The sequence below is a fragment of the Sapajus apella genome, unplaced genomic scaffold, assembly GCF_009761245.1.
Source record: "Sapajus apella isolate SASKATOON/1434 unplaced genomic scaffold, GSC_monkey_1.0 scaffold166, whole genome shotgun sequence".
NCBI classification, from domain to species: domain Eukaryota; kingdom Metazoa; phylum Chordata; class Mammalia; order Primates; family Cebidae; genus Sapajus; species Sapajus apella.
In genome coordinates, this window is record NW_022437106.1 from 2,160,839 (window position 1) to 2,175,047 (window position 14,209).

Sequence of the window (14,209 nt, forward strand, 5' to 3'; positions counted from 1 at the left end):
CAGGTTTTCCCTGAACTGGGACCCAGCTGCCCGGGAAGAGGCTTGTCTTGCCCAGGGGAGGGCAAGTGGCCGGCCCAAGATTCACAGGCTGGGGTGGGAAGGGCACCAAGCTCAGGCAGTGAGCCTCCTCCACCCACAGGCTCCAAAAGGGCAAAGCCTGCCCGGATGGGGACAAGTGCCGCTGCGCCCATGGACAGGAGGAGCTCAACGAGTGGCTGGACCGGCGCGAGGTGCTGAAGCAGAAGCTGGCCAAGGCTCGCAAGGACATGCTGCTGTGTCCACGGGACGACGACTTTGGCAAATACAACTTCCTGCTGCAAGAGGACGTGGACCCTGCCAGTGCCACTCCAGAAGCCCCTGCTGCTGCTGCTGCTGCCATCACCGGGGAGTAGGGCCAGGTGTCGGCCATGGGCAAAGTCCTGGGGCCAGGGGGTGGGGTGGGGACATAAGGCCTGATAGAAGGCTCAGGGCTGGCCAGTGGGGGGCTGGGGGGCCGCCCTTATCAGGCAGCCCCCAGCCCCCTGGGGCCCTGTCCATCTTTTCCCCACCACCACCCCGGGTGTGCATACCCAGGTGCACATGCTGCAGCCCCAGAGGCCCCAGGGTCCTCATCCCACTGAAACCTGGGCAGCCCTTCCTTACCCTCACGGCTCTCCTGGTTGAGGAGGGAGGGGCCTGGCTGACCCCTCCAGCTTCAGCCTCCAGCTTTAACTTCTGTCTGCTCCTAATGGGGCCCAAAGCTCAGGGCTGGGGAGCCTGGGGTCCCCACTTGAATCTGCAACAGTAGGGTCCTTCTCCCTGCCCCATCCTCACTCCACCCCCTACCCCTGGGGGCAAATCAGGACATAACAGAGGGCAGAGGCCCCATTAGCTTTAAAATGTAGCCCCAGGAAGAAGCTGGGAACACTGTACTGGTCACTTACCCTCTGGAGCCTCAGCTTCCCCTCTGGAAGGATGGGAGGAGCTGGTCTAGATGATCTTTGGAGCCTAAGGAGTCTTGGCCCTTTGAGGCCACCACCTGAACCCTGCTCCCTCATGGGCCAGTGAATATAGATTATAGGTCCTCAGAGCCTTCAGAGATGATCCAGCCCAAACCCCATTTTGCAGAGAGGAAAACTGAGGCCTAGAAGGGAGGAGTGGTCTGCCCAGGTTCCCAGCACAAGGCAGAGCTGAGGTGAAAACAGGGCTCAAAAGACTCAGGGCCAATTATTGGCTGAGCCCACGGTCCCCTCAGCAGGGATGTGACGGTCTCTGAATCAGTGTGCAGCTGGGGTCCCCGGCAGTGCTGCCTGGGGGCTGGGGAAGGGAGGCCCAGAGGAGGGCTGGCCATGTGAGCACCCCATGAAGGGACTGCCCCCTTCCGAGGATGGTCTCTTGGGGTACAGCAGCAGAGGTTGCCTCCCCACGTGCACTCTGGGAAAGGTGGCAGAGGGCAGGACACCATGAGCTCAGGATCTGCATGAGACATGGGAGGTGGGAAGGGTGAGGGTCTGGGGGATGTGGAGAAAAGGGAGGCTTGACCTCGGGCACCATGGGCCACTCCAGGATAGGACATACCCCTCTTTCTTGGGGACCAGGCATGTCCTCTCCTCTAGACCCAGACACACAGTTATAACCATCTGTCCTAGCCCCTCCCTGATCCCTGGCCCTACCAGCTGCCTGGGACTCCAGTGGACCCCCAGCCCCTGCCCCCACCCACCAAGGCCTCTCGTCCCTCTCGTCTGACATGTCTGTGTGCACCCCATCCTCTCCACCCCACCCTCCATGGGCAGATCCAGCCTCCCCTGGCTCCCCAGACATTCCAGAATGCCCCACACCATTGGCACAGGAGTGGGGCAGCCCCGGAAGGAACCAGGGATTAGGCTGTGGAGGGGTGAGGAGGAGAAAAGGGACCATCCCATTCTTCTCAAGCAAGGATTGCCAGTGCGTGCTGACACAGTGATGGGCTGCCCAGGGCTGGAGGGGATGCTGTTCCTCCCACCGCCACTGCCCGACCTTTCCTGATAATCGTAGCATGCACCCTTTCCTCTTCCCTGCCCCACCCCCTAGCCCAGCAGGCCACTGCAGTTTGGGTGCTGGTGGTGTGCCTGGAGGAGAGGGGAGACCACACCCAAGTTGGGGGCCGTGGCTGTGATGTCGATGATACTCGTTTTCCCTGATCCGTGGTGTTGCAGTCTGTCGTCACCAGCCTTGTTTCTAGTGTGTATATATGTCGCCCCCGTGATGCATATATACACAGGTATTAAATATATCGCTCTATATAATATTATATATGTGTGTGGTATCCAAGGAATCACTTTTATGAGGGCTTAAGATAAAGAATTTGGCCAGAAAATGCAGCCATCCTTGTGTGATTAGGAGGGTTTTGGGGGTCATCGGACTATTTGCAAGGCGACAGGGACTGGAGCCGTGGCTCAGAGGTGATTCAGGCAGCCAGGGGCAGGAGCTAACCTCCCCAGGCCCAACTCTGCCAGCTTCCCAGACCACCCCCATCGAGTGCCGGGAGAGTGGGAGTGCTCAGGGAAGGAAAGTGATTTGTATGTCTCCCCGCCGAAAGGAACAGGATTCAAGATCAGAGTTTTAATCTTCAGCCTGTGATCTGTCCAGGGACCCTTGGGATCTGGGGCTCCCTGGCCTGGCCAGAGCTGAAGCCCCCACAGGGTAAGGAAGGGAGAGTGGGAGGCAGAGTATGATATGGCGGGGGAGCAGACAAGAAGACACTTTTAATGATGAGGGTAATTATTTCAGTTGTGAGCCCTCTAGGGCCCCCAGCTGGGAGGCTCAGAGGGCAGAATCCAGGGCCTGTGTTTAGCCCTAGCAGGCAGGGACAAGATGGCATGGCAAGCATGGGGCCAGGGGTGGGTGGGGAGGGATGCTGCATTTCTCAGCTGGGCAGTAATCAATTTAATGGTCCTTTAAAATGTCTGTGTATTAAAAATTTAAGAATACCACACTTTAATATTAAATATTCATAAGGTCTAGTATCTTGATAATAATGTAGATGTTTTAATAACAATTTTTGTCCTTCTTAAAATAAAATGAAAGAAACTTGCTTATTTAGCCTTTGTTCTAGAAAATAAACTTGTGCACTTTGACCTCTGTCCCCAAGGTGTCGCTCCTGTTCCTCCCCATCTGGCACTTGTATCCAGGGCCTGAGCTGCTCTGTCCTCTTGGGACAGACCTGACCAGTGCTAGCTATTCTGAGGAATGTTAGGCATGCCAAGGGGTAAGGGGCAGGTCTGTGTCCCTGTGTACACACGGAGGCCAGCCGACCCTGGCTCGGGCAGCATCTCACTGGCAGCGACAAGCGGAGCTCTATACAAGTAGCCCAGCAGCCACCCTTCCCTGGCTCATATGCAGCCTGCCTGCTCTCAGTCTTCCACGTGGGGCTGCCAGAGGTGCCCACACTTCCCTGCGCTTATGCTGCAGCGTGTGCCCAGCTGGGTTCCAAGGCCTGCCTTTGCCCTCTCTGGAGGAGGCTCTTCCGGGAATGCAGGGGGCCATGCCTCCCTTATGATCTCAAGTGTGATCCCAACAGCAACCCTGGCGCCAGTGAACCCAAGGGAGACTGAAGTCACATGGGTCCAGTTTTCTCATCTTTAAAAGGGACTAGCCGAGTCCGGTGGATCACCTGAGGTCAGGAGTTCAAGACCAGCCTGGCCAACATGGTGAAACCCTGTCTCTACTAAAAATAGAAAAATTAGGGGGGTGTGGTGGTGGGCAACTGTAATCCCAGTTACTCGGGAGGCTGAGGCAGGAGAATTGCTTGAACTTGGCAGGCGAGGTTGCAGTGATTCAAGATAGCACCATTGCACTACAACCTGGGTGACAGAGCAAGATGCCATCTCAGAAAATAAAAGGAGCTTATATATTAGATCTGGAGTTCTAAGCAGGGACACCTGTATCTGCTGGGGTGGGAGGTACTTTGTCAAATCTTTTGGATTGTGCATAGCTGTAGGTGATAGAGGGGTCCTGTGGGGAGGGACTGCTCATGTCCAAGAACAAGCTCTCACCAGACAGCTTTTTTTTTTCTTTTTCCCTTTTTTTTGAGACATAGTCTTACTCTATGGCCAGGCTGGAGTGCAGTGGCACAATCTTGGCTCACTGCAACCTCCGCCTCCTGGGTTCAAGCAATTCTCCTGCCTTAGCCTCCTGAGTAGCTGGGACTACAGGCACCCGCCACCATACCTAGCTAATTTTTGTATTTTTGGTAGAGACAGGGTTTCACCATGTTGTCCAGGCTGGTCTCAAACTCCTGACCTCAAGTGGTCCGCCACCCTTGGCCTCCCAAAGTGCTGGGATTACAGGCATGAGCCACTGCTCCCGGCTTCCCAGATAGCTTTAAACTGCAGTATGGAGTGGACTAGGACAGGTTCAGGACCAGGGAATTGCCTGAGGGAATCATTTGGGCCAGGTATGCAGTAGGCGCTCAGATGCTTGATAAATGATATAAGGAGCAAAATCAGCCAGCTTTTTTTTTTTTTTGAGATGGAGTCGCCCAGGCTGGAGTGCAGTGGTGCAATCTTGGCTCACTGCAACCTCCGCCTCCCGGGTTCAAGCGATTCTCCTGTCTTAGCCTCCCAAGTAGTTGGGATTACAGGTGTGCACCACCGCACCCAGCTAATTTTTGTATTTTTAGTAGAGACGAGTTTCCCCATGTTGGTCAGTCCGATCTACCCTCTTCAGCCCCCCAAAGTGCTGGGATCACAGGTGTGAGCTGCCGCACCTGGCCAGCAGCCAGCTTTATTGAGCATCTTGTTTGTGGCAGCTACTGTGCAGATAGTACATTCGTCCCCCACAACAACCCTGGAAGTCTGCTGCTGTCCACATTTATAGCCCAGAGAGTTTCAGGGAAGGTTCTAAGGACGCTCAGAAAGGAGGCAGAAAAAAGATCGAGAACTACTGGGAACTGGGTATCGGCAAATATCTCTGGCTTTGACATTCTGGAACTCACAGCACCTCTGAATGCACTGTGAAAAATCAAAGTGGCATGGCAAGGCAGAGGTCCCACAAGAAAAATACAGACTCATCCTTAGGCTGGAGAGATCATGTGTCTGCATCGAAACCTTCCCTGGGTGGCTCACTTCTGTAATCCTGCTTTGGGAGATCAAGGCAGAAGAATCATTTGAGGCCAGGAACTTCGGACCAGCCTGGGCAACCAAAAAAAGAAAAAGTAAAATTAGCTGGGCATGGTGGTGCACACCTGTGGTCCTAGCTACTTGGGAGGCTGAGGTGGAAGGATGGCTTGAGCCCAGGAGGTTGAGGCTGCAGTGAGACATCATCACACCACTGCACTCCAGCCTGGGATACAGCAAGACCCTATCTCAAAAACTCAAAACAATTTTAAAAAGCAAAGAATAAGACAAGCAAGACTTCAGTAAACCTAGTGGAACAAATTCATAAATTCTGGTCAATTTCCTTAAATTGTCTTTTGGTCCTCACATGGCTCAGATTGGTCAACATCAGCTCAGTACCCACTCCATCCCAGATCCTGGGGATAACAAGATTGCCACAGAAACTGCTTTCCCTTCAGTTCAGTACTAAAGGAGACCAACCTAAAAGAAGATTATAGAATGATGTGATGGAGGTGAGCGGGGGAGACACTCAGGTTGCTAGCGGAGGCAGCTCATCCAGGCTCAGGAGCCAGGGAGGGCTTCCTGGAGGAGGTGAAACTGGAATTGAAGCTTCAAAAAGATTCATCATTGTAATCCATGTTGCTTACTGTTCTGCATCTTTCTCTTAATTTTTGTTTCACATGTGCAGTTCCATGCACCCGTGTCACCTGGATATTTATTGTCAGTGGCTGATACTCGTCCTATCAATGAGTCAGAGCTGGCTTCAGCAGCTCCCAGTTACTGAACACGGGCTGGTGTCTGGTCTTCAGCCCTGTGAGTAGGGGGCCTCAGTGAGCACGACCAACACAGCGCAACAGCTGACTCGGCTCTGCACCGCTCTAGAGAAAGCCCTTGGGAGTTCTGCAAAGAACTGCATCCGTCTATCCCCACACCTGGGAGCCCTTTGCAACCTCCCTGCAAAATATCCCAAGGTCTTCAGGAAAAGGCAGCCAGAGCCACTGGACCTGCTCAATTGATGATCGTAAGATTATGTCAACCTCTTCTGGCACTTTCATTTCAGGCCTAGAAGTGAATATGCACTGCTGGTCAAAAAGAGGACGAGGCACAGGGAACTTTTTTGAGACAGAGTCTTGCTCTTGTCTCCCAGTCTGGAGTGCAATGGCACGATCTCAGCTCACTGCAGCCTCTGCCTCCCAGGTTCAAGTGAGGCCTCAACCTCCTGAGTAGCTGAGATTACAGGCACCTGCCACCACATTAAGTTAATTTTCATCTTTTTAGTAGAGACAGGTTTTCACTATTTTGGCCAGGCTGGTCTTGAATTCCTGACCTCGGGTGATCCGCCCACCTCGGCCTCCTAAAGTGCTGGGATTACAGGTGTGAGCCACTATGCCTGGTAAAGAATGTATTCTTTTTTTTTTTTTTTTTTTTTTGAGACGGCGTCTCACTCTGTCACCCAGGCTGAAGTGCAGTGGTGCAATCTCAGCTCACTGCAACCTCCACCTCCCGGGTTCAAGCAATTCTCCTGCCTCAGCCTCCCAAGTAGCTGGCACTACAGGCAAGTGCCACCATGCCCAGCTAAATTTTTGCATTTTTAGTAGAGATGGGGTTTCACTGTGTTGGCCAGGATGGTCTCAATCTCCTGACCTCGTGATCCGCCCACCTCGGCCTCCCGAAGTGCTGGGATTACAGGCGTGAGCCACAGCACCCAGCAAGACATATTCTTTATCAAGTTCTCCCTCAGCCCGGGCCTCTCAGCTGTACTCTCAGCTGTACAAGGCATTAAATGTTCTTATGGGGACATTGTGACTCTGACCCCAGACTCCTGTCTGGGATCACAGCTCCCTTACAAGGAGACATAGCTGTAGGCCCATAGAGGACTCCGTATTCCTAATGAATTGGAGGTAAATACAGTCGATGAAAACTCAAGCATAGGGGATGGAAATGGGCTCAGTGGCATTGATAAGGACACCAACAGACCCCAGACCATCTGCAGTGGACATCAGACCCCTGAGCTAGAAAGTGCAAGAAGTGCAGACAATCCCGACAGATCCGGCATGTGGCCCCCCGGTCTCTAGGTATGTATATGTACCTAGGTATGTATATCCCCTTCCCACTACCTCTGGCCTCGCTGGCTGCCTGGCCCAGCAGCCCACTGGTGTGGCCCCTGTCTGACCTAGGTGATGCTGCCAGCTGGACACTGTGAGTGCCAGCTGGGGGACTGCCAACATGGACTCCCGGTGGTGTGAAAGTTCTCTAAGGATAGGGAGTTGCCTGGCTGGGTATGCTATTTAACTTTGAATTCCTCACAGGATTTAGGCTGGTGCCAGGTATGTGGCAAGCATTCATTCATGGTCTTAGAGGCTTAGGACCTTTGCACATTAAAAGGAGCCTGCAGATAGCTCACAGGAATGAATCTCCAAGAATGAAATGTCTTGCAGTAGGTGGGTATGTTTGAGACACACAGGATGCTTCCTATTGCTTTTGAGATCATACCCAATGGGCACCTGCCCACTCCACCTTTGTGATAAGCAGTCTTGCACTCAAAGAACTCCTGGGCCAAGGAATGGTGGATTCGGCAGCCCAGACTCAGTCAGCCCCTGCCTGCAAGTCACAGGTCAGCTGGGGGCCTGCACACCAGGCCCACTCTCACCCTTACCCTCACCCCCAGGGTCACAGAGCAGAGGGCGCTGGCCAGGGCTCCGGCTGGAAACAGAACAGTAAGAGGGTGTCTCCTTTGTAGTTACAAAACACTCTCAACTGGTCAAAACATACAACTCTGCAAAATTAAAAGTTTTGTGCGTGCCTGTGTCATACATATATACATATGTATGCTTACTTTTGCAAAAAGAAACACTGGAAGGATAAATAAACTCATGGCTGGGTACAGTGGCTCACGCCTGTAATCCCAGCACTTTGGGAGGCCGAGGAGGTGGACCACCTGAGGTCAGGAGTTCGAGACCAGCCTGGCCAATATGGTGAAACCCCACCTCTATTAATAATACAAATATTAGCCAGGCGTAGTGGCATGCACCTGTAATCCCAGCTACTTGGGAGGCTGAGGTATGAGCCTGGTAGGCAGAGGTTGCAGTGTGCCAAGATCGCACTATTGTACTCCAGCCTGGGTGGCAGAGTGAAACTGTGTCTCAAAATAAATAAACTTTATTGGAGGTGTTGAGCTTTGAGCCATGTACTATTTTTTGTATTCAAAAATTAAAAGTAAGTTTTAATTTGGGAAAGAGCATAATTTGGGGAGGTCATTAGGGAGGGAAGGAGGGTAAGTAGAAGGTAAGCTGGGGTCACTGGGAAAGGAAGAAGCCAGAAGGGGCTCCTGGAGTATTTTTGATTCTTTACAAAATGGAATTTTGGAAAACAATAAAGGAATTCTTAGAAACCAGCTACAGGGCAGGGGCAGTGTTCACACTCGTAATCCCGGACTTTAGGAGGCCAGACCGGAGGATGGCTTGAGCCCAGGAGTTCAGACCAGCCTGGGCAACAGTGAGACCGCCTCTACCAAAAAAAAAAAAAAAAAAAGCCCTGTGTGGTGGCATGCACCTCTGATCCCAGCTACTTGCAAGGATGAGGCAGTGAGCCATGATCCCACCACAGCACTTCAGCCTGAGCAACAGAGCAAGACCTTAAGTCTAAAAAAAAAAAAAAAAAAAAAAAAAATCACCTACCATGCAGAAAACCGAATGTTTATTGCGGCCTACCTGGAGCTTCAGAGCCATAGAACTAGAGCTGAAAGGCACCTCAGAGGTCACTGCATTCAGTGGTTCTGGAACGGAGACCCAGAGCTGCTGCCAAGCTTTCTCAAGATCCCACAGCAATGTACAGCAGCATCGATAACCTGACATCTCCTGGCAAGTCTGGCTTTGCTCTGATGTTGGTCTGAAGTGGATGGTAACACCCAGAACCACGACTTCGCCCACACATTCAAGTAACCAGAGGACCACAGGGGCCAGCATCCTGGTGGGAGGGTATGAGGGTGACTACAGCAAATAGCCAACTGGCACCTTAGGTCCCCACGATGACTGGGAAGCAGGGATTCCTCATCCGGGACAAGCCTAAACCAGGCTGGCAGAGCTGCTCCCTTTTCGGTGGTGCCTGGTTTCCTGGCACTTCTCTGCTAGGCCCCTGCCCCTTCTCCCTCTCCCCTGAAGACCAAAGAACCTCAGGCGGCAGGTTTTGTCACTTCCTTTTGGGGAACAGGCTTCAGGCTGTGCAGATGGTATAAAGCCCCAATTATGCATGCCACATGTATGCTGGCATGCCTTGTAGGGTACGTGTGTGTGGCATAAACACAGCATCAAAACATGCCACAAGCTCTTGAGGCTCACAAGCTTACAGGCGAAGGCATGATGCCCACCCGTGTCCCAGCAACTGCCAGCACAGGGGATCTTGTGCTGGGCTGTCTGAGGTGCTGTCCTTGCCTGTCATCCTCCTTTTTTCTCAGAGCCTGAGGTCCCAGCCTGGGATGGTTTCCACTGCACACCTGGACCTCCAGGGCTCCTCCATGCCAATGCATGCTCGCTGTGGGCGTAGAGCTTACCATTCTCACCTGGCAGCCCCGGTTATGGCTCCCAGCCTGGGGGGGAACTTCCCTTTCCAAAGTTAGATAACAGGCTGGGCTCTCTGTCAGAGGATTGGCGCGACAGCTCCACGTGCTGCAGCTGGCACAGGGCCAGGCCCGCCCTGCCAAGCAGCGGGAAGGGAAGGCCTGGCTGCAGCCGGAGCTGGCAGGTGGCCGAGCCGGGGGTGGACGGGCGGGCCGGGACTGGTGCTGGCCATTGGCTGCCTCAAGGCTCCCACCCCGCCTGCCTCCCTAGCCTGCGGCTTTGGCCGGCCCCTGCCTCTCCAGCTGCTTCTGAACTCCCTGGAGCAAGCACCTCCTGCTGTGCTGTGTGAGCTGCGACTGGTTCTGAGTGGCCCCTGCCATGGACATGCCTGAGGTCCTCAAGTCCCTGCTGGAGCACTCTCTGCCTTGGCCGGAGAAGAGAACAGGTAAGAGCGCAGGTGACCTGCGCAGGTGCCCAAGGGGGGCGAGGGGGCAGCCACAGGCACAGTGGCAGGACAGGCATCTCCAAGCCACAAAGGGTCCCAGTAGTGGTATGCCCTTGGTCTTGGGGTGCAGAGTGCGGAGAGGGGTTTGAGGAGTCATGTGTCACACCGGCCCTGGGCCTGTCTCCTAGGCCTGCTGGATTTGGGGAAGCCATGGCCAGCGTGTGACCACTGACAGGTGCCGTGCTCATGTGGGACCAGGACACGACAGGGGCCCTTTTGAAAGAATCCGGCTGGATGCTGACTGCTTACGAAGCTCCCTTCCCCTGTATGCTGGGGGTGGCAGAGGAGTGGCAGGGACTGTGGACTTGGGCAGCAGGAGCCTGGGTCTGGAGCAGAGGCTTTCCTTGGTGCGCCTGCTGCAGCTCCCGCTTGCCGGAGGGCTGAACTCATGGATGGGATGGAAGCTGTTATGTAACAGGACCACAAGGCTCGAAGCCCTGCGTTCCTAGGATACCACAGGCAAAACACGCGTGAGGGAAGAGGGAGGAGGGCGTGGACCAAGGGGTAGACCTGGTGGCCAGGACCAGGTGTCTCCCAAGTCCTGCCTGGGAATCCCACAGCTGGGTTAGTTTGGGGGAGAATCCTGATAAATATCTCTCCAAATCTCTTCTGTTCCCAGACACCAGGAGTCACCTTTAGGTTCCCAGGGCTCCAACTCCTCCTTGCTTTTAGAGGGGCCCAGCTGGCCTCTGCTGCCTGAGCCTGACTTGGGCACCTGGCATGTCTTCTCAGGGGACCTTTCTCAGGCCTCCCTTCATCCTGCTGTGCCAGCACCTGCTACCCAGCATCACCAGGTGGCCCTGGTTGCCCCTGCAGGACTTCCTTCCACAGGACCCTCTTAGCCCACTCCCAAACTGGGGCCAGGAGACAGACCCCACAGCCCCTGGCCTCCCTGCACCCCTTGGGAACTGGGTGTGGGTTTGCTTGTGCTAAGCCAGGAAAGGAGGGGCAGCAGGTTCTGTTCCTGGGGAAACATTGCCCGAATGCGGAAGGGGGCTCCAGGAGCACAGGACAGGGGCTCCCAAGCTCTCCCACATGCAGCTCTGGGCTCAGGCCTCTGAGACCACACCCCATGCTGTCAAATGCTGGGACAGCCCAGGCCACCCTCTGAGATGTGTGTCACAGAGGGCGCTCCTGTGGCCTCCTAGCATGGGGGACAGCAGTTGCTCACCAGGATAAGCCCACCCCCTCAGGGAAGCCCTCTGCAACTTGGCCCGAGGGATCTGCCCCCAGTTGAGTCCACACCCACAAACAAGCCACAGCTGAGTTTTTGGCATCTCTGAGTGGCCTGTGTGGATGGGAAGAGCTTTCCAAAAACTAAGGTAGAGGGTCGCCTCCTTGGTCCAGGAACCCAGGAAGGGTGGCACAGCCCCTCCTGGCTCCCCCCAGGTGTCCCAGGATGCCCCCTAGCATGCACACACAGGGCGTGGCTGCCAGCAGGGCAGGGAGGGTTCTCGGGGTGACTCGGGGCACTGCTCCTCAGATGAGGATAACAAGGCCTTTGAAGTATGGCAGCAGCTGCTGGTCTCTGGCTCCCAGCTGGTCTGCAGAGCCCTCCAATAGCCGAAAAGTCCCCCTCCCTCACTGTGGGTGAGTGAAGTCAGGGCCGGGCACATAGGGGACCGCCCAGGATTTCAGGCAGAGCTTTGCTGAGCACTGGGAAACCATGGCTGAGAATTAGTTAGTCCAGCATGGCTGGGCAGGTCCAAGGGGTGTAGGCCAGTCTTGGGTCACCTCCTGTCACTTCATGTGGCATCTCACTGAGGGTGAGAAGCATGAGGTCCCATGGGACTGACAGATGCCTGCAGCCAACTGCTAGGCAAAACAGGGGGAAGAGGGTTGAAGAGCCACAAGAGTCACAATGACAGCAGCACGTGACTGCCCCCTCATCTGCCCGAATCTCCAGACGATTTATAAACAGAAATATCTACCCGAAAAGCAATAGACCTTGGTGAAAAGACACACAGAACTGTTATGGAATTACTTGCGATCAGGGACCATGTACTGAAGTTGCTGAAGCAGCTTCTCTCCCGTCTCCCACTATTCTGACTTGGGGTTTGAATGGGAGAAAAACCACAGAGGCCAGGTGCTCCAGAAAATGGGGATGCTCTCAGGCCCACGTGCCCTTGCTTTGGTGAACTTTCTGCTGCTCCTGTCCAGTGGAAGGGGGCAGTTACTTCTTTGGAGGACTGTTTACAAACTCCCCATTTTCTCTTTTCTTCTGCCCAATGGTTGTGCTTCAGCACATGTTCAGGTCACGTGCAGAGCATATTGCGCCCCCAGTGGGAGGGAACTATAGAGGAGAGCCATGTGGAGTGTGAGAAACTCCAGGCGTGCTAACCCCACACTCTCCTCTCCACACAGCCTCTCACTCCAATTATTCTCTTTTTGGGTTTTTTTTTTTAAGACAGTGTCTCACTGTCACCCAGGCTGGAGTGCAATGGTGCAATCTCAGCTCACTGCAACCTCCACCTCTCGGGTTCAAGCAATTCTACTGCCTTAGCCTCCTGGGTAACTGGGATTACAGGCGCCCACCACCACGCCCAGCTCATGTTTGTATTTTTAGTAGAGACGGGTTTCACCATATAGGCCGAGCTGTTCTCGAACTCCTGACCTCCAGTGATCCACCTGCCTCAGCCTCCAAAAGTGCTGGGATTACAGATGTGAGCACTGTGCCCGGCCTCATTTTGCTTTCTAATTCAATGACACCCCCTGAAACCTGGACTTGGGGCCCCTCTCCCTTGTGCTGCCCCTGGGCCTCCCAGCCCAGCCCGTGTAGACCTTGCCTCTTTTTTTTTTTTTTTTTTTTTTTTTCGAGACGGAGTTTCGCTCTTGTTACCCAGGCTGGAGTGCAATGGCGCGATCTCGGCTCACCGCAACCTCCGCCTCCTGGGTTCAGGTAATTCTCCTGCCTCAGCCTCCTGAGTAGCTGGGATTACAGGCACGTGCCACCATGCCCAGCTAATTTTTTTTTGTATTTTTAGTAGAGACGGGGTTTCACCATGTTGACCAGGATGGTCTCGATCTCTTGACCTCGTGATCCACCCGCCTCGGCCTCCCAAAGTGCTGGGATTACAGGCTTGAGCCACCGCGCCCGGCCCGACCTTGCCTCTTTTTTATCCCTGGATAAACAGACTTTCTCCACCAGAGCTGATCAGCTCCCAGACTCCCTTGGCTTCCAGCGACAATGGCCGCTTGGTGGCCTTCACTCGGGGCCACGAGTTCAAACAACTTCCCTTTTGGCAGAGAAATCCATCTCCAGCAAAAGAGTGGGTCTGTAGCCCAAGCCGTGACTCAATTTCCCCTCTATGTCCCTGCGCCCTAAATCTTGAAAACCACTCTTCCTGTCTTCAATCCCACCCTATCTCCCAAGGATCCTCTTCCAAGAGTTGATTCTGTTCCAGACTGCTCACTCCAGCTCTCATGTCTTTCTTTACCAGCTTCTGGAAAGACCCTGAGTCTCTAAATCATACTATTAGCATTGTATACGCTATCCTGCCCTCCTCCATGGGGCCTTGGCTGTGCTTAGAGACACCCACTCCCATCTTCCTGCCATCTCTGGTCACTCAGGCGTCCCTTCCAGGGAGTTGTGAACCCTGAACAAGGCCTTTGCTTTGGGTTGGGCAGGCAACATCCCCACCTAGGGGCAGTCCTGATCTAGAATCCTTTCTGGGCAAGGCAGCATGGCTCCGGGAAGAGAGGAGGGGGGCTTACAATCAGAGTCAGGACATGAATCCTAATTCTACAACCCACTGGTTGGGACTTGCCCTCCTCTTTCTCCATCTCCAGACTGTAAAGAGCGGAAAGAATATCTGTGTCATGAGCTCGTTGCCAGGATTAAGTGAGTTATCCCATGTGAAAGTGTCTGCAAACTGTGAGCTGCTGTGCTGATTTTTTCTGTAAAAGGCAAACAGCAACATAGCCTAGCATCACGCGCCTTCTACCTACATCCCATTTGCAACCTGACCCTCATTCCCTTCTTTCCAGCTTCCTTTGAAGAACCGGATGTTACAAGTTGTTGTGTAAACACACACACACACACACACACACACACACACACACACACACACACA

The 14,209-nt window shown here is 54.0% G+C and overlaps 2 protein-coding genes across 4 annotated transcripts in view; both read left to right on the forward strand.

Annotated features, from left to right (window-relative positions):
• Window positions 1–3,101, forward strand: part of ZC3H7B (zinc finger CCCH-type containing 7B) — a 55,571-nt gene extending 52,470 nt beyond the window's left edge. For both annotated transcript variants that reach the window (XM_032267220.1, XM_032267222.1), the window contains one exon: window positions 140–3,101. In XM_032267220.1, coding sequence (XP_032123111.1) covers window positions 140–392 — 253 coding nt within the window. In that variant the 3' untranslated portion in view covers window positions 393–3,101. The remainder of the gene's footprint in view (window positions 1–139) is intronic.
• A 6,686-nt stretch (window positions 3,102–9,787) lies between these two features.
• The window catches only part of TEF (TEF transcription factor, PAR bZIP family member), a 34,182-nt gene continuing 29,760 nt past the window's right edge, over window positions 9,788–14,209 (forward strand). The window contains exon 1 of one of the 2 annotated variants that reach the window (XM_032267189.1): window positions 9,788–10,076. In XM_032267189.1, the coding sequence (XP_032123080.1) occupies window positions 10,010–10,076 (67 nt within the window). In that variant the 5' untranslated portion in view covers window positions 9,788–10,009. The remainder of the gene's footprint in view (window positions 10,077–14,209) is intronic. The other variant, XM_032267190.1, reaches the window with a different exon arrangement.